This window comes from Rissa tridactyla, chromosome 1, assembly GCF_028500815.1.
Source record: "Rissa tridactyla isolate bRisTri1 chromosome 1, bRisTri1.patW.cur.20221130, whole genome shotgun sequence".
NCBI lineage: Eukaryota > Metazoa > Chordata > Aves > Charadriiformes > Laridae > Rissa > Rissa tridactyla.
Genome location: NC_071466.1, coordinates 61,057,037 through 61,082,936, shown reverse-complemented (window position 1 = coordinate 61,082,936; position 25,900 = coordinate 61,057,037). Strand labels below are relative to the sequence as shown.

Here is a 25,900-nt window from a genome sequence, read left to right as displayed (position 1 = left end):
CTGAAGAACAGGAGCGTTGGCAGCTCAGTCTGAAAACTGTGAGAAAGCAAGCCCAAAGCATGCTGCTGGTTGGGATTTTAGGGAAAGAACTGACTAGACATAACGAGTGAAATTACAGTTCCAGTGAAGTCAGCGTGATCTCTTCCACTGACTTCAGCAGAACTTGGATTTCACCTCACATTTCAATCAAAGGAGCAGAGCTGCAAAATAACAAGTGTCAAATGCTGTAACTGTCTACGTTGGGTAGAGGCACCTATTCAAGGTTCAGAAACAGTTTAACGAGATCCAATAACTAAATTGTGCCAGAAGGGAGACAAATCCCTCACAGTAGATTAGTTTGCCAGTGTGCTATGAGCTCTCATCAGAATTCACTTACACTGGACTAGTCTTTGGTACTTTATTTTTGAAAAGAATTACTCTCTGGTGCTTTTATAAAGATTTCACAAAATTTGTTCTTGATTCTTTTTTCTCACAAGACTAGTAATACTTTTCTAGCAACAACAACTAAAAAAAACCCCTCAAGTCAATTTTAATATACTTACTATTTTCAAGTTATATGCCATACATCAGCTTCAGAGCTACTTCCACATGAAGTCAGAGGAGTAGCATGAGAAAACAAGCTATTTGAATATTGTAGGTCAGCTCTAAATTGCTAAGTGTATCACAGCCGCTTCTCTACACACCTCAACAAGCAAAACAGGCACCATGTGTTTTCTAAATCTCAAAATGGTAAAAAGATGTTAACATTTAAATTTTTATTACCCAAAAATCAGTCAAATGATCTCGAAGAAAAACCTTTCACAACAAAATTACCACCTTTTATGACAGAGAAAATTCAAATAGATCGCGGTTAACTTACCAAATGCTATTGAGAATAAAAAACAACTGTATAAAGATACATCCAAAAGGTAGAATCCCTCCCATGATAATGCCAGGTAATGGCTTTGTATAGAATGATTGCTCAGGAATCTGACGAGGAATTTGATTTGTGCGAACAGGGTGTTCAATAGCCTTTAAACGAAAATAAGAAATTGCTAAATAAATACAATGTCAAACTACAGCACTACCTTTTGGTTTTCTTTTTAACATGAGTGGTGGCAAAAGTCTACTTTTTGTTTTGAGCATGTGCATACCCAGCTACCACTACATCTGCTTTCACTACCAGCCTACCTAGCAAAGTTTGCTAGGCAAACAAGCTAAAAGACAGCTCTCATTGAAAACATAGCAGCAGGTATTTTGGACTTCTCTTTTTACGATACCTATTTATGATCAGCCTGAGCTGATTTCTCACTTTTCAGCTGGGGGTGGGGAGGTGGGGTGGGGGGAAAGCCGGGTAGCGGTGGTACAGACTCTTGCTTTCCCCTTCTTAAAATCCCTGTATGTTGTTTTTCAGGATTTTCTCCAAGAATCACATTAGGGTAAACTTACAAACTGAGAGGATTCAATCTGGTAATTAAATCCTAACTGAAGATGCATACATAGATTTGCATGGTGTGAGAAAAAAAAAGTTAAGGCAGATAAATGCATACTTTGCCATCTTTTTCCCTTCATAAAGATCACATCAAGAGCATCAATAGATATTTGCTAGGTACTTGCTTTCTGATTTGATTTTAATGTATTCGTGACGCCTGTCACGTTGCCTTATAGTTTATCAAATCCTCCTTTCTTAAAGGAACTGCCTCTGTACAACGCAGGGGGCATTGCTGGAATTTCAACACGACTATCAGAAAAAAAAAAAAAAACCACACCACTGAATTCTGATTAAGAAAAATGGGATAACTAAAATCAACTCGAGAAGTGCCTTCTAAGATACTTAAATATTCTCTGAAGGTATTCCATGAAAGCTACAGAGAACTGGAACCCTGGCTTTGTATACAAGAAAAAACCACAAAAATATATGAGCTTACAGATCTTCAAGTTTGTGGGGCACAGTAAACCACTTTTTAAGCAAAAAGAGAAGAGCCAATTTAAGAAGGTTTGGTCACCAGTGTCAAAGAGCCCTCATATAAATAAGTAAAACTGATCAGCTTTGGAGTAAATGCCAATTAATGTCTGCCAAGCAGTGATAAGAATTTACCGAATATTTATGCAAAGAGACTTCACAAGAACTCTTGCAATTCAATACTGAAAATATTCTCAGTGTAGAGGGCGTACAGGAACAAAAACCATGGGGGAAAACCAGAAATGCGTAAGTTGCTTTCCTTTATGCTTGACTGGATCAACTATTTTTAGTAATGAAAGACATGCTAATTAAAATTAAAATGCTCAAGTCACTGCTTATTCTGGCATAGTCACTCAAATACAATGATAATCCTAATCATTGCACAGAAATATCACCACCAACAACCAAGTGAATATCAAAGTCTTAGAATATCAAGACTGGATATCTAGTGCAGCTCTAAAGTAACCGAACAGAACCAGAGCTGACAATGCAACTAGCTTCAGTGCTACCTCAGTCACAGTCTATACAGTGAAAAATAAATATGTGTGTATATATGTGTATACACACACTTACAAAACAATTTCTCAAACACACTTACGTTTTTCTTAAAACCAAAATAGGCACCAATAAACGTCAGCGGTACAGATATGCAAAACCAGAGTGCCAAAATAGCAACCAGAGTACCAAACGGAATAGCTGCTGAAGAGCCTTCTCCCCAGAGAATGAGGTTCATGATAAAAAAATCTGCAAATACAATTCTGAAAAATATATAACACACTTAAAGCACAGAAATGATCCTTAATATTTAATAATGTTAACAAAACAATAGCACTGTATTAAGATTTTAGTGTAAATCTCTGTTAAAACCAAATGACACACACAAAATACCAAAATGAAGAGGTCAAACAAGCAATTCTTTGTTAATCTAGTGGGACTGAACTCCAGCAGGAGCTGACGTTCCAACTAAGCAATTTCAAATGTATGCTTGTCTTAACTACACTTCAGGGTAAGACTGCTTGCTGTGATTAAGTAGAAAAATTTATCACAGTGGTTATACGGTAGGTGACACTATGTAAGACCAACTACAGTGTGGTCAGAGAAACACCCTAGAGAGTAAAAGAAAGCGATGAAAAAGTGTGCCTGTCTAAAACTTAGTACTATCATAATGCTCTTTCTTAATCAACCTTTTCATGTGGTGAGAATAAAACAAATGCTTACTAAACAAAAAAAAAATCTAAGGATGATATGCTATTAACATATTCATCTTTGTCAAAGTGCTGTGACAGTCTTGTAGCTTCTGGAATAAAGGGAGAATGTAACAAGATTTACCTGTACAGCTGAAATTTAAAAGTTAGCTATGCACATTAGAGAAGCAATTTAATTCTTTTAATCATGGCAATACCCTCAACTTACCCGGGACAAAGGAATGATGTCAGCAGGACATTTGTTTTCCATTTCTCACCTCCAAATGCTGTATTAAAACATTTGACAGTCATCAAAACATGCATTAAGCTCACAACTATTAATTTTCCAGCCCATTTACCTGTTACACTTAGCTTGCAAATACTCAAATAATGTGCTATCATGACAGTTTAAAACAGTAAACTAAATCTTCAGTAATAAAACTGAATTTCCTCATCACATTGCTTAATCATAGAGCTTCAAAGCAAAGAAAAGACTCAGACCAAGGTCAAGAAAAGTATCCAACTAAATAAACTGGGTCTCTGACCACTTTATCTGCTAAAAGGAGGAAGCAGATTTGCAGTGCTTTCAAGTCTTTAAAAAACAGTTTAAACCCGGAGTGATTAAAAAATTTAAGCTTTCTAGCACTTAACTGCAGGTTTCAGTAGGAAAAAGTACATAAAAATGTGAAAAGCAAGCTTAACAGTTTTCTTGAAATAATTCTTGTCTAAGAATCTTACAAGGAAGTCAGGACTGACACGCTTACAGGAAGTAGTGATGTTCTCTTGAGTCTTAACAGCATTAAGCAGTTGTGATACCAAAAGACCAAAGATAGCTTTATTAAGAAAATCTTTATGAATTTGCACTATGCTGATAAAAATTCTAGTCAGCATACTTTTAAATGAAAATGTCCTGCTGGAATTCAGTGAAGCTGACAATGTCATCGGAGCACTGCCATAATGACATGCTACTTCAAGAGTCAGAAGTGATTATGGTTAGAGTGATTTTAATTAAGTTTCTACTTCTTCATAAAATCTTTGAAGAACACGGCACGGGTTATTAAGATTAACCGTTTAATTTCAACTCAGGTTTCACTTTTTAAATGCGATGTTGAAAAAAACCACACAAAACCAACAAGCAACTTTTAAAACTGGATATCCATTTCAGTTGCATTTTCATTTATGTCTCACATTACTTTATTTGTATACTAAAAAGTGAAACATTCATGTTTACATGCTCTATACAGGGTATGGACCACCTCGTGTTATAACAATATCATCTCTGGATCTGTCACTCACTGTCTTAGTAGTTAAACACAATATTCAGGTATCAACTAAATGATTCCCAATAAGTATAATATGAAATGTAATTATTATTAGCTACATCTCCACCAAAGATACAGGATTCGATTTACCATCAATACACTCCAAAATATCCTTCAAAACACGTAACGTACAACATGATATAAAGAATTCTGTCCTCAATTATGATCTTTGTCCTAAAATCTCCCTCCATTTAAGGCTAAGTGGCTTGAAGATTAGGAAAAGGAACAGTTCACTACCACATCACTACCATTGTGGAAAAACTCCTTACAAAATACAAACCCTCTTTCCCCACATGAAAATTACAAAATGCTTAGAAGAATGAACTCCAATGCCTACTGCCAGGCTGAAGTTCAGAAAACTCCGTCTCTATCCCTGCGTGTTCAGAACTAAAACAGTCCAAAAGATCCATCTCACTCAGTCGTAAGGAGTCTTTTAGCTTGAGTAAGGTAATTAAAATAAGCTGTATGCAGAACAGCATGTTTCACCTTAAAATAAACCAGAGGGTACAGCAGCAAACCATTTGAGGTTGGTAGGCAGGCCTTGAAACAATAGCTAGCTGGGATCAATGAAGGAAAACAGTATCAACTAACTACAGTCAGGTGTCCAAACACCACTGGGTTAATTTCTACACTACAGAACACCTAACAATTCTTCCCCCTGCACCCCTGCCACTGTCTGATAAGTGCCATTCTTCTGAAGGCCTAGGAACTAACTAAAAAGAGGTGACAAATCTCAGGCATGCAAGAACACAGGTTCATGATTTTTTTGGGGGAAAAAAAGTCACCAAGCAACATCGATGGCTAAAACTAAATGCACATTAACACCGTGCCCCCCCCCCCCAGCTGTAAGAAACAGAAGTACAAAACTGTCTGATGCAATGAGTTTAGTACTAGTAAAATGGAATTTGTGTCCCAATTCCATAAATACATAGTACCAAGAGCAATTCAGGCACGATCACATCAAAACCAGTGTAACCATATCAGTGCTCTATACGTGTTTTCTGTTGTTAAGGTAAGTGCATTTTTCCAACTTGCCCTGAGGGAAACTACAAAAAGCGTTACAAAATAAAAATCAGTTCCGTGATGATAATTTACTTTAATGAACTTCAGCCTTGTCATTTTAAATAACTTTTACTCACATTTGTAGAATCTGGCAGCAACATAACCAGCTGGAGTTCCAAGCAGTACCCACAAAACTACAGCACAGGTCATTAGAGCTCCCCGGTTAGCAGGTGACAAAAATCCCAGGCAAGCAAAAACTATGAAGCAGAGATGCACAATTTTAGAAAGTAACCATACGTTTGACTTAAAGCCAGTACATCAGTTATCTTAAAAATCTGTGTATACTAAAAGTTGTGTGTCTACTGTATCAGCTCAGCTGTTTCTAACCTTAAGACTTTTTAAGACACTCCTCGGTAAAAACCTAAACTGCTATTTTTACTAGTAGCATGCAATTAGCAGTGGAAAATCATCCGTACTCAACTGACTCCTCCCCACTTTATTACTTACACAGGGTAACAAAAGTCATTATTAAGATCTGTGTGCCAGAGCCTAGAAAAACAGACAACAGCATTCCTTTTCTTGGGGGCCTGAAAATATCACCATGAACCAGTTTCCAGCCAAATTCTTCCTGAGCATCTTCCTGTAAAGGAAATACACCTGTTTTAATACAGTGTATTGCCACTTAAATAGCCTGTTACAGAAATATGTTTAGCTAAAAAAATTATATTCCAAGTAAATTTTATGAGGTACATTTTAGACTTACAGTGGAATCCATCTGATTGTATCTTGCAATGTCTTTATGCAGTGTCCTCAACATAATCATAGCTACCATTCCAGACAGAAAGAGGACAATCACCAAGGAATTCATAATACTGAATGTAAAAAATAAAACAAATAAAAAAAATTCATCATTCAAATTGCAACGTAAACACTTCAGTACAGTACACTTGAAGACAAGTTTTCTTCTCACCTAAACCACTGAATATGAGTGTGAGGCATGGATTCCAAAATATAATCCCATCTTGATGCCCACCTTATACTTTTTTCTTCCTGAAAGAGTAAACACATCAGTTTCAGAAACAATCGGTATCCAACTTGTAAATTTACAAGTTGATGTTCCTGCAAAGCAATCTTAAGTCTCATGACAAATTGAAAATTTCACATTGCATGCCTTAAAGGGACTAGTTTAATAGTAGCTACCCAAAACAAACCTAAGATTTGACCATAGAATCCAAACCAAAATATTTTCTGAATGTCTTCTTAAGACATAAAGGCCTATCAATTTAATTGTGCTTCCTCCCTTCAAAAATTACATTAATTCATCAGGAATTCGAATGACTAGCAGCATAATAAAAGAACATGCATTTTCTAGCATATATAAGTCAATGCCACAGACATTGAGAACTAAGCTCTGCTACATAGCCTCCAGCATAAAATTCCACTTTCTAGATAGCCCTCTGTCCAAATTATCCTTTGCTTTCATACAACCTAATTTCAGTACCAACTACCAATCCAGTTACATTCAGCTTATACTGCAAGACAGAGGGGGAGACAATACTATAGAATTTACATTGTTAGTAGAAGGAAACAAATTATTCCTTCAGGCATTTCAATGGATTATACTTACTCAGACTGAACATTCATCGATCAGAAACACTTCAAAAAGAGCATTTGTTTTATTTTGCAGAGTAAACATGAAAAAAGGAACAAACTGTGCTGATCAACCTCAAGTTTGCTATTAAACAAAACCACGAATACTAGTATCAACTAATAAAAATGGTTAGATGTCTTCCTGACATGATGTTATTTCAGTAATTTATAACATATAAGAGCAAGAGTGCTTTCCAATAAAGCCAGTTTTTGAAAATATAAAACCAGCAGATTAAAAAATTTAGACAAGATCAAATTATCTAGTTCACTGAGGTAATAAAACTATGTCTCAAAGCAAGCAACAAGTTTCTAAACCAGTATCAACGATTCTAGGATAGAATTGCATTTTTCCCTATACCTACACTGCCTTTTTTCTTTCCTTAGATGACCTGATCTACCAACCTGATAGAATTTCAGAAGACGACCTCCAAGTGACAAAACATTGTGCACAGGACACACACACACAGCTGGCTGGGCATGTCATTTTTTGAAGAGAAACAATACGGTAACATGAAGCTAAGCTTATTCTTAATTACTAACTTCTCACAGGTTTCCAGAAATACTTACTTTTCAGTATACAAATTAACTTCAGCATCATAACTGATATAATTTCCCAAAATTTAATTTTTAGGTAATACACAATATAACCCCTTCTGAGTATTTTTCTTATACTATTTATTGTATTTTGAACTTTACCATGTAATACAGTACATTACTAGAGTAAAGAACAGTCACGGTAATTCTGCAAACACTGCTATAACAGCTTATAAAAGGGGTTCATGCCTGATAAAGTGTGGCAATGTAATGACATTGTAAAAGCAGTGCTTTTGTTATGTGTACTTCTTATGACAGTGGCAGTGGATCTCACACGCTAACTCAACGCTACCCTTCAACCAACTTTAAAGATCAACTATTACTCTCCATTTCACCACAGTTGAACTGAAACCTGCAGCAGGCTCTAAGTCTAGAATTAAGACGTGAACAGCTTTGACATTACAATGGCCTATCATTTTAAAGACACCACTGACCTTGCAATCAGAACAAGAAAAAGGTTAAATAAAAGTTTCCTTATTGCTATTTTTTAATCTATTCTTTGCCAAGATTTTGATTATAAAGTCCATAATGACTAGAAAAAAAAAAGTAAAGAGTAGACTCCTTCACATCCAGAAGAATCACAGAATTATTGAGGTTGAAAATATGTATTGCTGTGTGTGAGCCATCCCCTCAGCACGTACACAAGGCGTCAAGAAATCCAATTAAGTTATAATCTGCAGCCTTTTTAACGAGTCATTTGCATTTTGACATCTTAGACCAATAGGGAAACAGTTTGTGAAAGAGTGGGAAACTTTGGGAAACAGTTTGTCCTACAAATTCCATTAAAAAACCCCCACAGAACAACAAAAAACCTCTCTTGCTTGTCACCAGAATGAGACATATTCACATATCAGAGCTCCCTGCCTAATATACTGCTCTGCTTTTAAATACAGAATAGAGGAACAAAGAGTACCAGCTTCCTACTCTTTTGCAGATTTCCATGGAAGGAAGACCTTGGAGAGAAGGAAGCTTTTGCGGCAGGAGAGCAGAAAATTACCAGCTTCAACCTACCCACAACAGTAATTTGCTGAAACACACAATTTCTCAGACTTAAGAGCTTGGATTGAAAAATAATCTACCAGACAACCTAGGTAAACATGGGAAGTACGATTCCTTTAAAAAACACATGCATTTCACATTCAGTGTGTAGGGGGTGGTACAAAAAATTGGAAAGCATGTGGTTAAATCCTAAGCCATCTCTGACACTTCAATTCAAATAAAGTTTGAAAACCACAAGTGTACTATTCTGAGATACTTTTAGTTATCGATCTTTATAATTCAGATTATTAATGCATGATTTTAAGAGGTAACTACCACAGAAAGCTTAGTACTCACTTGAAAAGAAACTGAGTACGTGTAAGCAATTTTGACTTCTCCACTAGCCTTATTACTTATATCCATAGGTACTCCTGAGCAATCAGGGTTGTCTGGATGAGTGTGCTTGTAACTGCAGGAAGAAAACACACAGAATGAAAACTGCTTCACTGACAACACTCTTAAGGAAGAATTCATTCATCTTACAAAAGCATGAGTTTCATCCAGGATTCTTCCCTTAAATATAAAATTTGTTCTTAATGCCTCATAAATTCCAGAGCTCATAAGGAATGTATAAGCACAGGAATTTTTTGTTATTTGAACTTTTTAAACAAAAGTTATCCCTTCTAAAAAGAAAAATTATAGAGGCACAGTCTCTAAAGCAGAGCACCAAAATTAAAGAAGTCTTGAGTACTGCTAGAAACTCCAAAACACTCAAAAAGTTACTACAACAGAATTACTAACTTCTCTTGGGAAAAAAAAAAACCCTCAAACTTTCATCATGATGCTGGACCAACAATGCAACAAGCTCAATTGTACCAAGAATACAGAAGAAAGGAAAGACAAGATGCTAAGAAATAATAAAACAGACATCAGTTGTGCAAAAGCCACATAGACTCCAGAACAACTGATGAGTAGATTTGTGAAATCATGCCATTCAAATCCTGATTGTTGAAGATATCAAATGTTACACTCTGATTACTTTTGCATCAGATGCTGGTAGCCTATTCTGTCACAAGACAAAACGTTCCCCAGTAGGGAAATGAGGGTTGCTTTACCGAACAGGTTTTATTTTATCTTTTTTTTTGGCACAAATATGAAACAGCACAAAGATCTGCAGAATTCAGAACAAAATTACGTTAGACTGTCCTACATTACACTACATCAATCAAAACAATAACTAATCTACAGGTCACATATCTGAAAACATTTCTGACTAGCAACAGGTCCGCAGATCAAAGCAAATATCTTGGGACAGACCACTGCTTGATGACAAGTTACTTCCAAGTACTAACCTTTTTGGTTCAAGTTTAGCAGCGACTAGTCTTGCTCCCAGAGCTCCATTTTCCACAACATGGTAATATATTTTTATGTCAACGTGGTTGAAGATATAAAAAGTATCTTTTTCATGAAATTCTGACTGCAATTATAAAAGATTATGTTAAACAACCAAAAAGATAAAGACATCTAAAAGCCTTAGACAGAGGCTTACATAACAGAATTTTAGACTGCGTACAGTTTTTCTGTCAAGAACTTCTACAAGATGAATGTGGGATTCTAGGAATACAAACACAGTCAAGTCTTCGCATTAAAGTCTTGCATTAAAAAGACAAACTAGAAAAGTTAATGCTAAGAACTGTCTTACTACAGTTGAAAAGTAGAAAAACGTATTTAAATATAAAATGTATTTATAAATATATTTAAAATATTTCAGTAACTCCAGATGTCTCATTGTATTTAATTGAAGCAGCAAACTGAATAGGTAACTTTCATATTAGAAGCATTTCATGAACAACACCTATTTTAAAATAACGTGTATATTTTTCATAGATTAAACAGAACCTTCCAAGATAAACAATGCAAATAATTGCACCTTGCATTTGAAAACAAAGATGCATAGGGATGAACTGCAAGCAGCAGCCAAGAATGCTGAATACAAATCTCAGGTGAAGGGAAACATCAGCTTGGAACTTAGTCAGTCAAAGATGTTGTTCGATCACAAGCATCATGTCTAACGTAATTCATTTAGTACTTCTTCACAGTTCTATCCCCACCCCTTTCTACAAAAGCAGCCTAATTATAAGAATAGTTATATAAACAAAGTGTTCCTCTACAGTCCCTTCAGTTATTCCTTCAAAGGTATTGTCCTCTATTAAAAACAAGTATTTAAACAATAATAAAAGAATATTGCCAGATTACGTATTTGCTAATAAATGCATTCATTCATATGGAGCCTCCGCAACCAATTCATTATGGAGGCAAGGAAACAAAATTAGAAACTGCAGAAGCTGTCGTCTTTGGTAAGATCCATTAAGTAAAACCAACCATCTCGATAAAACCAAAAACCTATTCCAGGTTTTCAGTGACCTCTCCACGGAAAAGGTCTGCGGTAATCTAAAGACATCCTGGACTTTCTATTGCATTCTTATCTCTATAATGCTTACAGTGCATCTATTTGTACCTCCACCAGTCAATCCAATATATCTGTCTCTCACAGGAGAAGCTTTGTTCACTCAATAATCTTATATTTTGCTTTCTTCCATTAGCCCACAGGTTTTTACAGAAAGCAGTCCTTCAAGAAGTATTAATTTCCACGCAGAGATACAAACGTGTCTATGCAAACCTGCTTCCACAAAAACATTTCTATCCCACAAAAATGTAAAGTCCAAGCCTTCAAATCTTTAGACTTCTCTAAACAATGAAGGATGACATGCTCTTCTTCTCCTTCACCCTTTACATGTAGTAAATGCTATGCAAGTTCATCTCTCCATCTTTTAGAGCCCTTCTGTATTATGCAAGAGAAGAGACCGTTCTTAGGCTTAGATGAGGCTTACAAATTGTTGTACTTGCAGAGATACCAAAACACTTACCTAGATTTAGGCAACAAGGGTTTGTAAGATAGTGAGGACTCACCATAGAAACACAACATAGGAGAAATGCCAGTCTTTAACTTAGTAAAAAGAGGATATTAAAAAAAATAATTGCATAAACATACATTAATAACACAGGCATCTTTTGGACGGCCATCTTCTGTAATATAACAGCCAATAGGAAAACCAGGATTGCAGAACCTCTGGCCATCTTCAACATCGTAACACCAGGTCACAGGCATGTTGTCCACAATCCTGTAAATGGCATAGCGACATTTCACAATTTTTTTCAAAATACAGCATAATGGAAACAAAACCAGATTAATATTCATCTAACTTTGCTACATTCATTATTGGAAGATTAACTACAAGTATAATACTTCTCTCAGATCTTGCACTGATTGCCAATACAATTTCCCAGTGAGATACAAGCATGTAGCTCTTCAACTGAAACTTTATCTTTTTCAAAAAAAAAAAAATGAAAAAAATCAATCTATCTCTTCAGAAGGTTGCTTGGAAATAGGAGGCTTACTCTGTGACCACCAAAAAATTCCATTTACTGGACTGGTTCTGAAGTCCCTTTACAAATATAGCCCAATACATAAATCTCTCCCACTCCAAAGTCATAACAATTTAACATTTCATTATTTTGTCTTTAAAAATGGCCAAAGTCATCCACTTGATAATTTCAAGTTTAAGACAAAACACAAAAAAGTTTGTTTACACACACACACTATTAATTCTCCAGCTTCCTCATTGCTCTTCCATTGCAAAATACATTTTTCTTGTAAATCTTTAAACTTTTATTTTGCATTAAAGCTAAAGTGCAAGGGTTTTTTTGAAGGGAGCTATTTAAGTGAATTCCTGACCACTGACCTGAGAGCATGGCATATTTTAACTCCATGGTTTACACGAGCAAAAAATTGTAAGCTTTTTTAGTAATCCCACTTTTTTAGTAAATCCCACAAAAGTAATCCCACATATTTAGGAAAGTAATCACTTCCAAACCTCCCTCCACTGTCTACCTGCTGCTTTTATATTATTGCCTCAAAAGATTTATACTCATATTACCTAGAAGACCTGAGCCCAGTAGGTTTATAGTTCAATTTCAATGAAAAATTTATGGAGGAACCCACACTGCCATGAGGAGTTGCAGAAAATTATAAGACAGTAAGATAGAAACAGTATCCAACATGCTACAATCAGTACGAATACCAAACTGGAAAAATATACTTTTAAACATAAAAAAGATACCCAGCATGGTGACCTCTGTAAAAGGAACTACTAAAAAAACCAAAACATGTTTCTTTATGTTATGACATGTTTTAACTAGCTGAAAGATAAATCCCAAAAGAAAGTCATTTGAAGAAGACTTAAAATCCAGTATCTGCCCTTAGGGCAACATTAATTGCTCCAAACTATGTTTTTAAAGGTCTATTAATAAACTTCACACAAAACAGATGAGACAACTGCCACTTTTTGTGCATCACTAGACCAAAAAAAGGACATCCCACTGAAAGTTAACAACACACATTTTTGGTAGAACTTATCAAGCTACTGAATACCCTTTACAATTAAATGTCTCATCATTATAACCACTAGGCTATTAATGTTAACAGATACCTGATAATACCTCATTAGGTACTTTGAAATACCTAATTAAACATGGGAATTATGACTTCAGGCCACAAAAACAAAGCATTATTTAGTCTGTTACATACTGTAACAGTCTCTAAAGTAGCACTATTTTTTAAAGCACATCAACAGATGGGGGTAAAAATAGCAGTACATGCTGCCTTTGTTCACACAACATAGAGATCTGCATCATCCCTACCATTAGCTACCAGGCAGAAATGAGCAGCAATGTTCTTGGCTCATATTGACACAGTGGAAGAGGTGAAGACAGGCCCTCCAGAAATGCAGTTCCCAGGTTTTCAGGAGATTCCAAAGACTATCACAGTTGCAAAGCAGCAGCAGCACCAACCAAATCCTACTCACTTCCCCATGCTACTATGGAGTACAATTAAGTTGCTAATCAGGAGCTATTCCAGATGCAGATTCATTACACTTGGACATATTTGGAATTTGACCTCCATAACAGATGCTAGAGATACCTCTTGGTTTTGTTAGTACTTTAATTTGCTAATCGAAACCAGGTAAACCTATTGGAAATCAGTGTGGTTGGGCTAAAGGCTTTCCCTTGCATCTTCTGCAGCAAAGACATACTGAGCTGCCCTCAAGCAGCAATGCTGGAACAAATTGATAGTTTAAGCAGCAAATCATTTTTCACAGTTAATCTTCAAGTTTAAAATGACTCTAAGAGATTATACATGTGTGGCAAATATGCTATACAACAGTGTTCTTATATGTCGCTCAAGAACATCTGGTGATGAACATTGTCAGCCAAGATATCAGTATAGCTGTTGAGTCCAATTCAGTATGTCAATTCCTAATCTTATTAAGTGGCTTTTAAAACCTTAAAAGTACTTTGCACCATCTGTGCTCCCCAGGAATTTTATGACAAATTGAAGCTGGATAATAAGCCTCTATTAAATCCTCACTTATGCTACCTTGCTGATCCTTGTACAACATACCCCTGTACCATACTCCTGGACCACGCATCATTCATCACAGAAATCCAGCCACTTTCACTTCGTGAAGCTGTGACTGAGGAGAACTACCATTACCATACAGACATAAACAGGGATTCTTCATGCCACTGGTTCTAAAGTTTTAGGACAGTGGGCCCAACAAAAAAAAAAAAAGTAGAAGTGCTATTAAAAGAACTAAGAGTATAAGAAGTACCCTAAATTTAAAGGGAAGTTTCCACACTGAAAAACAGAACTACATCTTACTAAAATCTGAACAATCCTACCAAGTTAGCTGTACAGGCTAAAAAATATACTTAAATACACTAAGTATATTTGTAAAACAATTTAATCTAAGAGGAAAAAAAGCCTGTCTAAAGTACTTTCCCACATGATGAGTTTTACACAGTTCTGTTTCAGTTTCTGTCAGCTTAAATTTTGGGCCTTCCTAGAAAAAAAATTTAATTTCTGACAAAGAGTGACAGGATCATAGGCTTGGGAAACTATTCTTCATTTATGCACCAAAACATATACAAACTTTTAAAACTGAAGCTTTATGCCAGACCAACATGCATCAGTGAAATTACAAGTGGTGTAAATATTATTGCAGTATTTAATAGGAATATAACCAAATCCAGCATGTTTGAAGCTCTCCTTGTTTCAGCATTAGGCATATACACTTCAAATCCCTGCAAAATTAGGTGTACCTTTCAGGGTTTCTTTATTACTTCCTGGTTCACCTACATGAACATATGGCTATTGCCTGTGAACCCTTCTGAGCTATCTATCAACTTCCACCTATGCTAATTTTCAAGAGGGTCCCAGAAACATGAGTGAGCCATAGTTTATCCCTAAAAAGGGATATTCCATATTGGTTCCCAAGAGCAGTAGGAAATGCACTCACTGCCTTTCCAGCACAGGTAGCTGTTTCAAAACTGAAGAAATGGAATCTGACATTACAGAAAAACATTTAACGACACTGACAACATTCAACATTTCACCGACATTTTTACTAATACATCCAGAAAGTTTTAATCTAATTAGACAAAGACCAAAACATTTGTTTCCATGAAGCAGGGAGCACATATTTGTAATCACGCGGGTTAATTACGCTCATGTATTACTTGCAAAGACATGCCACAGGAACTCGGACAACTTCATGCCCAAGTTGTTCCTTCTACCCTTGCTGTTAGCACAGCGCACCAACACACAAAGCACTATACAAACACCAATAGCATGGCTGGGTATTTCAAATGTCAAGACGGAGCCTGCCGATAAACATTTCACAGCTCTTGGATGTGGGTGTGGAGCATGGCTACATCCAAACTGAAAATCAGCATGAGAGTCAGCATACAAGTTCAGACTCGCCCTGTCCTTAATACCCATCAGAAGAGGACCTCAATGTCCAAGCCGAAACAGAGCCCTATCATGGTCCAAGACAACTCAGATGGTTACAAAGGGACTCAGAGAATAGGAAAGGACTAAGTGTTTATGTGCTCCTGAAAATTATTTCATTAATTAATTTTCATTGGCCACCTTTTACTTACATATCCTTTAAGAGAAACAAACTTTGCATAAAACTCTCTCAGAAATGTTCATCCCATCTCCTGGACACAACATCTGAAGGGGACTGCAAAGGCTTTCGAGGAAAAGATTCAGCGTAAATACCTAGTGTTCAACCTGCATTAACTTGCAAATACAAAATAAATGAAATTAAATTATCACTAACATACTAGACTAACCAATCTATGAATTTTGATATCAACTTACCAATGATGTTGATAATTCAGTAGCATACTTTTTTTCAAGAAGTCTAATTTCTGTTTATCTTCTGGCTTTGTGGTATCATATGTTTTTGTACAAACAGTTTTACATGTCTCCTTGTTTTTGAATGTGAACTAAGAAAAACAAAAGACATATGAACAAAAAGGTAGTAACAAACTTTGTGTAATTTCACTATTTAACAAGTTTCCCCTATACATTTATAATTGCCTATACTGATACAATAAAAGCACCAAAGAAATTACCAAGAAAATGTATATCAATCCTCCAGAGGAGGTTTTTATATTAGTCTGTGCTATAAAATTCTCCTGTGATCATTGTAGGAGGCCTACACTAAGAGCTCCTTGTTACTGATTAAAACCTGTTTTCTGTAATGATCTACCAGACAACACATTTGACCTCACAGCAGCAGTGCTGTTCCAGGCAGATTCAATTGATAACTTTCTCTTCTACTACGTGTTTTGGAGAAGGCAAGAGCTTCAGTCACCAGAAAAGACAAGCTGGCTAATACCATTTCTAATTGTTCCATTTTACAGCTGCAATATTTTCAGATCTGGTTCCAAGAAATAAGGGTACTCAATTCCCTCTAACAAGGGTACAGCTGAGGAGCAAGAATCAGGTTTTGGCAGGTTCCAGAGAGAAGACAACCTCCACAGCATTCCTTTGGTTACATTTGAAAATACATATTACTGAACACCCTTTGTCAGAGAACAAACCCTGTAAGGAGACGGTTCTATCCTCTCTCCAAACAATACTTGGCCAAGGTTTTCAGAGGGACGCTTCTTTCCTTCCGCTTGACAAAAATCAAACCTGAATCAGAGAAAAGATATAAAAGTTAATCAAATATTCTCAGCTGCAAATATCAGACTTCAAACAGTGCTCCCAAATCAACACCTTCATCACAAGGAAAGGAATCATATAGCATGCCTTCTAGACAACAGTTTCTTCCTTGAACCTGCAAAGCAAAGTGTGAAAATCACAGTCCCATTTTGAGAAAAAAAAAAAAAAAACAAACCCAAAACCACCAACAATCAAATCTCTTCCTCAGCTATTTCAGAACTCAGTTTATACTAAACATGGTAGTATAACAGTTTCCTTAAATAATTAGAAGTTTCTTATTTGCACAGGAATTTTAGCTAGAAATTAAACCTTCTCATAGAGTTTCATGGCAGCCCTGAGAGAAAAGCATGCAGGCCAGATTCTTGCGACAGGCGGACAGGGAAGGGGATAATGAAAGAAAAAAAAAAATACACACACACATAGACAGCTCCTTTGCAGTAAGCACTATTAAACAGGTTATTGCAGCTTTATTCACCAATACATTTAATAGAACATACTCCAAGTTTTTTTAAACCTCATTTCAAGTACATCACCTTTGTGTTCATTAAAACATAGACATAACTAGTGCCTAACTTCTTCAATAGTCAAAACATTCTCTGACACAACAACTTTACATAGTTGTACCAGGCACTGATATGTCTTGTGCTGCTCCTAAGTTGTGTACCAAGAAAACATTTAACACCTCATTAAGATAATTGATAGGAAGTTCACACCTCGTTACCACTTCAACTCATCTGGCTATAGGCTACTTAAGGCAGCAGCGACACTTTGATCTCCAAAATGACAACTAACACAAAAGAGTAAATATTATATGTATACATACACACATTTCAGCCTTTAGTTACTCTAAAGCAATGCTTCGACCTCCATGAGGGCCTATGAATCCATGCACTACTTCTAAAGTATGCGCAAAGACAACCAAGAAGAAAGAAGCAATGCGTGCACCCATCTGCTTGTTGAAAATTCTGTATTTGTAAACTTACATTATCAAAATAATAGACATTCCTCACTGGCAAACTGTTGTAGCAAGAGGCAGATAGTACTTTAAGATAAGTTAAATTCATCTGATACGAACAGCATAATATACTCACGCAGTATATTCGTAGGGAAGGACAGACTCTACAGAGTCAAGTCTGTTCACAAACAGCTCGATTGCAGACTGAAAAAGTGGAGATAATAAGCAGTTATATTAAAGCACTTCATCAATTCTGACAGATATATAAAAATAGGTTTATGTGAATACGGTAAAGGGAAGACGAAAATACCAGATTTGTGTAATTCTACATCTTGAAACACAGAACCTTGTGTAATGAACTGTATCTGCTGAGAGCATACATAAAACACTATCTAACCATCACAAAAACAGCAACCACATTACAAAACCACTTTAAGGCTAACATAACCATACAAACTACAAGGCAGCAAGAAATCAAGCACAAAAATAATACAATTATCACAGGTGCGAGTGTGATAGAGCCATATTAGTCATCACCACAACTTTTGTGTAATGGAAGTCTTAAAAGAACATGAACAGAAGTATGGATGAGATCAGTACTTCTCCCTACAATTAAGCTGGTCCACAATTTTGTTTAGGTAGCAACTGAAAACTGAACTATGAGGATGTAAACAATGTATTCAGACTGATACACTATTTTAAGTATGAACAGCAGCCCTCTCCAAAGAGAAGGCAAGGATATCCACGTTTACTTCTTATAAAAGGTTATCAATAACTCTAGCAACTCTTGAGCAAGAACCTGAAATTCAATCTGCTGTGGTTTCAGACTAGTTTGGTCTATACGTGTTAATTACAGATGGGATAGCCCACTGCTATGGAAAGGGAGAGGCCTCTCACTCTTCCCTCAGTCTCAAAATCCCTTCCCTTATTTTAATCCCACAGTCCCAATACAATGCATTCCAACTGTTTAACTTGTGCTGGTTTTGGCAGTTATCTGGTTGCACAGTGAACCAATTAAACTGGCTAAAAGACTTACCCCATTTTTTTTTTTTTAAGAGGAGTTTTTAGCAGCATAGCAAGTTGAACTCACTTGCACTTACTGTGCAGTCAGACAAGAGCTGGAGACAACAAAAGGAAGGTGAGTGCTTTCAGGGACAAGACCTCCCCCTTTCAAGAGCAAGCCACCTATTTTCTCACCATGAATCAACAGGAGAGCTTTTCCTCCCTATGAAAATTCACTCATATTTAGCCAAACCCAAGAAATTCTGGAAGGGAACAAAAAAAAGTAGGAAAAAAAAAAGATGGAATTGTTCACATGTATCTGTAGCTCAGATACTTCAGTCAGGTACTGTGTTCTGCTGATACACTGTAGTTGTCCATGTGCGATTCAGGATGCAATTCCATGAGAGGTAGGCAGCTGTGAGCTGTTAGGTTCACTCACTAAGTGAAAACACACTTTACCACTCCTCTTTCCTCTGCCCGAAGCCATGCAGACCTGCTGCTTACCTCTGGGTAGTGCACACTTGTTATAATTCTGTAAGCCGCTTCAACTCACTAAGAGCAAAATAACTAGTCTTGCAAAAAGTTGGATAGTTTCTTGCCATGTTAATAAGCTCAAAAAAGGATTTAACAGGTAACATAGCTGGGATGATGCAGAGGACAGGAACACATTGCCCTGAGGAAGACAAGAATGAAATCTCTCACTTCCAGCAGCAAAGAATTAGATTGCCTCAGCTGGTCACAGAACCAACACCTTAGATTAGCTATTTTTCATTGGAGAAGGCGATTTACTTGAATGCTTCAGTTTTCCATAAGAAGTATATGCATTACTGCAGATCAGCATCTTTGATAAATGATTTCCCATACAATGCCAAGTCCCCTTTGGAGCCATCAGTATTTTTTTAAATTGAGTAGGGATTCCTAATGTTCGGGCAAGAGTTACTATTTAAGTCTGCACAAATCACATTCCATTTCTGATGATATTCCAACCAGAAACAGGAAAAGTAGCCAAACTGAGTTTGCCCAAGCCCAAGATAGCCTGGAGAAAGGGAGAAAGTCGTAAGTCTCATCATTCTTGTGATGCTAGCTATTTGCCCCACTAACAACATCCCATCCCACCAACAGAGGACAGGAGATCCACAAAGATTCTAAGAGACAAATATTAACATTTAGAGATCTGGTCTCTGGATCTAAATCCTCAAGGCAGGGGAAGACTCAATATTTTTACTGATATTATAATCAACAGTGACAATTTTAAGAGCTCCACAAGAACATGTAAAAAGTTAAGATTGTCCAGGGAAGCTTAGTTTTACCCACTCACGTATATATTATGATATACCAATTATCTGATTACATATTGTTTCTCCTCACCAGGGACCAGACTACACTCAGTTGCAGGCTATACGGAGAGAATTAGATGTGAAGAGTGATTTAGACTTTTCCATATGCCTGTGTCTCACTTAGGACGTAAGCTGGCTGGCGTGAGGTAGAGAAATGTAAGAGGTGGCTAATTTCAGAAAGAGATTTTTGCAATAATACACCTGTTGAGGTTATCCTAAAATCTTCATCTAGGCATTGGTAGTAGATTCACATTACCTAAGCACCTCACTTCACATTTACAAAATGATAAATTCTCAGGATAAGGAGAAAAACATTTTGTACATATTATATGAGGGGTAAAAAAAAAATACAGAGACAGCTGAGGAAGGTCACCCCGTTAAGTGTCTCAGGTTGGTTACAAAAGACAGTAGGCAACCTCATTTACTTGACTTTAAAAAAACAAATACTCTTTCTGCCACAATCCTAGCTTAAAACAGCAATAATTCAAACATAGCAATGGCTTTCAGGGATGTTGTGAAAACTGCAAACAGCAGCTTGAAAGTCTTAGCCTGTATTTGAAGAAAAAAAAAAAATTCCTTAACAGAGTAGTGCAGCACTGTAAGAGGTCACCCAGGGAGGTGATGGATGCTCCACGCTTGGATGTTCTCAAGGTTTGCTTAAATAAAAGGTGGAGCTGAACCCATCTAGTGCTGGCAACAGTTGTGCTTCAAGCACAAGGCTGGGCTATGTGACTTCCTGAGGTCGCTTCCAAACACCATTTCTATGATCCTATAAAAGAACGTCCACAGAATTTTTTACTACTACAACAGAAGCGGCAGGGAAACAAGAGTGAAAAAATCCACAGCTATGTGTTAGGTGCAAGATCTGTCTGGTCTGAATGGAACAATACACTTAAGAAAGAAGGGAAAAGACATTCATAGCAACTATGCCTTCATCACACGCTGGGCTTATTACTTGCTCTACTGATTCACGACAGCAAACAGATAAAGTCAGCGCAAGGTATTTACCAAAAGCATGCAATTTCAACAGACTGTAAATCTGAAGAATCATAGACCAGTGTTTCACGTAACACAGAAGCCAAGAGATCAGGAAGTGTGAGACAGCCACTTTCAAGAGCAATAAGGCAATGGATCATAAAAGCTGTTAATTGATCTTGAACTTTCTCATTCAAGTCTCAAGGCACAGTCTGGCATAATTTCCATAACAGCAGCAGCAAGGAACTTCTAAAGCTCACCCACAAAAGCAAAGACTATTTTAGGCACAGATGCCCGACCAGCCAACGTCCTCACTGATATATAATTTAGTTACGTGAACTTTGCTCATATAGGCGTGAAAATAAGTTTAAGCTTCAATTCTTGCAACCCGGAAGACACAGGGAGAAAGGTTTGCCTTGATTTTCTATCTGCCTGCAGCCACCAGCTGCTCACTCCTGCCAAGAATCACACACACACCCCTGCCACGACCTGTCACTGCGATCCTCACTTTCTGCAGCTTTCCAAACAGTACTTAAAAGGGCCCGAGAGATCAGCGGCGGGGGCTTCCCACTTCCACACCGTGACCGTAACCTACGGGAGGAGCCGAGAGCCCTTCCCTCCCCTGCGAAGGACCGCTCACCCCCGACGACGGGCACTGACACACGCTCCAAGTCCCTGCAGCGACAGCCCCCGGGGTACGTTGGAAGCAGCCACCAAACCCCCCGGGAAAAAAAGCAACGAACAACCCACCCCACAAACTCCACCGCAGACGGATAAAAACTCGGGCCACGCAGCGGCGGGCGGCGCCGAGGCCTTCCCCCTTCCCCTCAGGGCGGCGGGGCCCGGTGACCCCTCAGGGTCCGCCGCTGCCCCGGCAGGCCCCGGTTCCCCACCTCAGGGTCTCCCCCCTCAGGGTCCGCCCCGGTTGCCCCCTCTCTCAGGCCCACCTTGCACTCGGGCTTCTCCTGGTCAGCGTCGCAGAAGTTGACGGGGGCCAGGCCCGGCAGGTAGAAGGCGGCGGCGGGGGGGTGCGCGGCGGCCACCAGCGCCGCGGCGATAAGGAGCCTCCGCAGAACCATGGCGGGGCGGGGGGGGAGGGGGAGCGCGCGGAGGAACGGCGGGGCGGGGGCGCGCAGCGGCCTGAGGGGGGAGGGTCCCTGGCGCCTCTCTCGCCCGTCGGCGGCGGCTCCGTCTCCCCCCCTCCCGGCCCGGACGGCGACCGCCACTTCCGGCTTCTCGCGCGCGCGCGCGCGACACGTCACCCCCGCGCGGAGCCGTCTGACGAAGGCGAGGGGGCGGGACCGGCGCACGCTACGAGGCGGGACGGGACGGGCCCAGCGCCGTTCGCTTCCGGGGTAGTGCCCCCCCACACCTCGCTCGGCCCATTGTTGCCATGGCAGCGCGGCGCCCGCCGCCCACTGCAGCCGGCCCGGCCCTCCCCACTGCCACTGCCACCGCCACCTGCCCAGGCCTACCCCACCGCCACCGGCCTTCCCCGGGAGCTGAGGAACGACGCGGGGAACGTCCGCGGGCGGTGGGAGCGGCGCCCGCCTGGGGGGTCCCAACGAGGCCTGGCCCTGCTCCCGCTCAGGCCGCGCAGGCTTGGTGGCTGCTCAGCCGTACTTGCTGTTTTTTAAATATATTTTGTCCTTTTTTTTTTTTTTTTTTAAATTCTCAAGGGTTTCACTGTGGACAACTCTCAACGGTTTTAGGACTGAACTTGAGGCGACACCAACCGCCGGCTCAGCGGAGCCGGGGCGAGACAGACAGACATACAGATAGACAGTTGTTGGCGGTGGTGGACATCTGTTACAGCTCAATGTTCAGAACAACCTGAATCCACGTTCTCCCCGTGTCACTGCTGTCTGCTGAAAAAAAAATCCTCACCAAAAAAACCCAACCCCTATAAAAGGGGCAGGCATGAAAAGGCTGTTTTGATAATGTAGAAACGGACATTGCTCAGATTCTCATTTTACCTTTCCCTACTTCCTAATATTTTCCATCAGTTTGGGTTTGCGCAGCTTCAGAAACTCCAAAAAACAGCCTCTAATGAAAAACTGTATGTATAAATGTTGCGGTATTTCCACTAATTTCCTCGGTTGTCACATCTTTGATTTCTTTTCTTCTATTTATTACAGGGTTCAGGGGATACACCCGTTGCTGACGCAATCCTGTGTATAGCCAGGGTCTTTAGGCAGCAAAGCTATTGACAGTAAAGTCAGTAAGGAATGAGTGGCAGGGCTGTCCAAAGGGATGTCTGGTCTGTGTCCTGCAATGTGATGTAGCGGTGCTTGAGAAAGCAATAAATGAGATACCTGGCTACGGCGGCAGGGTGGAGCTCTAGGTGGGTTAATTCACACAGCATCTGACCAGATACAGGGTTGAGTACCTAAGCACCTAGGGCACATAATGTAGTCCTTAGGTAAGGTTATTTTAATACATTTTTTTATATTTTCTACATTACATAAGCCATTCTTAGTTTTAGATGGATACATGCGAATTTATGATGTTACATACATTAGATATTTTTGAACTCTATATATCTAAAATCTAAGTTGCTCATCTACCTTTCTCATTCCTAGGTCTAAGTCCTACTTGTCTCATCCTGTAGATATCCTAAAAGCACAATTATAAGATCAAGCCTTGTGACAAGCGCAGCTGGAGAAGAAATCCCAGTTCCCTCTTTTTATTTAAAATTACTCGTGGTTAGGGTAATCAGGTTGTAAATGACCCAAGTTCAGTTTCTCTTCTGCCACGAGGGAGTTCAAACATATCTCCTCTTTCCCAGGTTAATATTCCAAGCAAATTACTTTTGTGGGCCTAATTCCATTCCTTCACATGAGAGAATATTTAAAAGCCTTTGCCCATTTAATCCTCATCTTCCTTGAGAACGCTCCAAAAGCTGTGTGATGAGTAGGAGTTGCGGTGTGCTTTGTGATCTGTTTAAATCCCTCGTCTTGCTCTGCTGTCGTGACTACAAAACCTGCTGACTCAGAGCAATTTTAAGGAGTGCTCTGCCAGTTGGTGCAAAGAGCATTTCAGTGGATGTGATGCTGAATGCTATGATCCTCTCTGCTCTACAAAGGTGATGTGGAAAAAACAGTTTGTAGGCTCTGTTATTAATTCCATATAGCAACTCTTTTGGAGCAGCTGTAACCATGGGTTATAATCCCAGGAATGGCCATGGTCCTTGAGATCCAATTTCAGCCTGGGCAAACCCCCTCTTCTCTAATTTAATGAGAACTTCAGTGGGAATTTGCTTGATAATTTCTCATCTTAAATTCCCCTGCTACGGGTTTTACAGCCATAGGTTACAATTCAGGGGGTGTGGTTTTAGTACCAGAAGAACAAGTATCACAGGTTTTATCATCAGAAATTCCAAGGTTACGCAAGGCTGTGAAATAAAAACAGGAAAAAGTACTGTTTCAGAGATTAATGAACCAACAGAAGCCAAAGGGAAAGAACAGCCTGGGTTTTTTTCATGAGAAATTCCTGTGATAAGAAAATACAAAGACAAGAATATAGAGTGGTCAGAAACTGCTGGGAAAATGTGTGTCACTCCTTGAAAAACATTACTGCTCTTTTTGTTACCAGAGACTGTTGTGAATAACTTTTGCTATTATCGTGGTGGTTCTCACCTTTTGCTGCTTACGTCTGGGCCATGAGGGGTGCCTCTTCCTTTGGGGGATTCACAGCTCTCATAATTTAGCTCTTCATTTCAGAAAGAAACTCTTAAAAGTCCCTTGTATCCTATACCTCGGTGGCTAGTGCTTTCTCCCAGCATAGTCTCTCCCCTGCCCGAGGACACTGAAACCCACTTTTCTCACTGTAGTGCCTTAGCAGCCAAGCTGTGTGGCTGTTCCACTCCCTGTGAAATAAATACTCCCTGCTGTGGAGGGTGCGAGCACACAGTTGTTTCCCCCCACTACAGGTTACAGCCACGGGTTACAATTCAGTGGGCATGATTTTTAGTACCATAAGAGCAGAATAATAGTCTGCTGCATAACGTTTAGGGTGCTAACTGGATACAACTAACATTCTGCACTGAAAGGGTTGGAACAGGCTGCCCTGGGAAGTGGTTGAGTCACCGTCCCTGGAGTGTGACGTGGTTAGCAGTGGACTTGGCAGCGTTAGGTTCACGGTTGGACTTGATGACCTCGAAGGCCTTTTCCAACCTAAATGATTCTATGATGCACTTTAATGCGAATAGTCATTTCAACATTATTTTTTTAAAGATGTTTAGTATAAACTATGTGTTTGTGGCCTGAAACCCAAATCCCCTTCTTGCAGATGAGTTCCCCCAACAACTAAAATCCAGAGTTTTTTAAATGAGTGCGCTCTTTTTCTCCCGCGACACAACTGGCACTAATAAATTTATGACAAATTTCATATTTGTGGGAAATCCCCTGCTGTTAAGTAGCCCCTAGACTGGTAGTTTTTTCATTTTTCTAGAAAGCCAGAAGTATGGATGAAGACCTCATCAGGTGAAAGTGAAGGATTATGGTTTGCAAAGACTGATGCTACTTTGCCACGAGGAGATTTGAGCAATGCAGTCCTGCTAAGCCTCAGGTACTTCTGCGAGTGATCGCAAGACAATTTTTAGGGAGCTTTGAGCCTGAAAACGGAGGGCGCTGCCTGCCTCCTTGGTGAGATGACAGCAGAGCAGGGCTTCGGCTCTGTCCCTGAAGTGGAAATTGAGCACATCAAGTGCCCTAGTCCTTTTGTGGACCCAAAGCTTCTGTGGCAATAGCCACATGTCATTGACCACGTTACCCGTGGGACTGGTGGGAGTGGACACATGGCATAAGCAGCCCCGAGCCCA

At 39.1% G+C, this 25,900-nt stretch overlaps 1 protein-coding gene and 1 long non-coding RNA gene across 2 annotated transcripts in view; one reads left to right on the top strand and one right to left on the bottom strand.

Annotated features, from left to right (window-relative positions):
* Positions 1-22,279, bottom strand: part of TM9SF2 (transmembrane 9 superfamily member 2) — a 28,068-nt gene extending 5,789 nt beyond the window's left edge. The window contains exons 1-14 of the mRNA XM_054203167.1: positions 22,026-22,279; positions 17,901-17,968; positions 16,686-16,779; positions 15,958-16,085; positions 11,725-11,854; positions 10,025-10,149; positions 9,030-9,141; positions 6,421-6,500; positions 6,214-6,322; positions 5,958-6,090; positions 5,588-5,707; positions 3,356-3,413; positions 2,541-2,700; positions 860-1,011 (exon numbers count right to left, since the gene is read on the bottom strand). Coding sequence (XP_054059142.1) covers positions 860-1,011; positions 2,541-2,700; positions 3,356-3,413; positions 5,588-5,707; positions 5,958-6,090; positions 6,214-6,322; positions 6,421-6,500; positions 9,030-9,141; positions 10,025-10,149; positions 11,725-11,854; positions 15,958-16,085; positions 16,686-16,779; positions 17,901-17,968; positions 22,026-22,157 — 1,601 coding nt within the window. The 5' untranslated portion in view covers positions 22,158-22,279. The remainder of the gene's footprint in view (positions 1-859; positions 1,012-2,540; positions 2,701-3,355; positions 3,414-5,587; positions 5,708-5,957; positions 6,091-6,213; positions 6,323-6,420; positions 6,501-9,029; positions 9,142-10,024; positions 10,150-11,724; positions 11,855-15,957; positions 16,086-16,685; positions 16,780-17,900; positions 17,969-22,025) is intronic.
* Positions 21,657-23,168, top strand: LOC128910215 (uncharacterized). The gene is made up of 2 exons (XR_008466646.1): positions 21,657-21,773; positions 22,758-23,168. It is a non-coding gene; the product is annotated as an uncharacterized LOC128910215 (long non-coding RNA).
* The last annotated feature ends 2,732 nt before the right edge of the window (positions 23,169-25,900 follow it).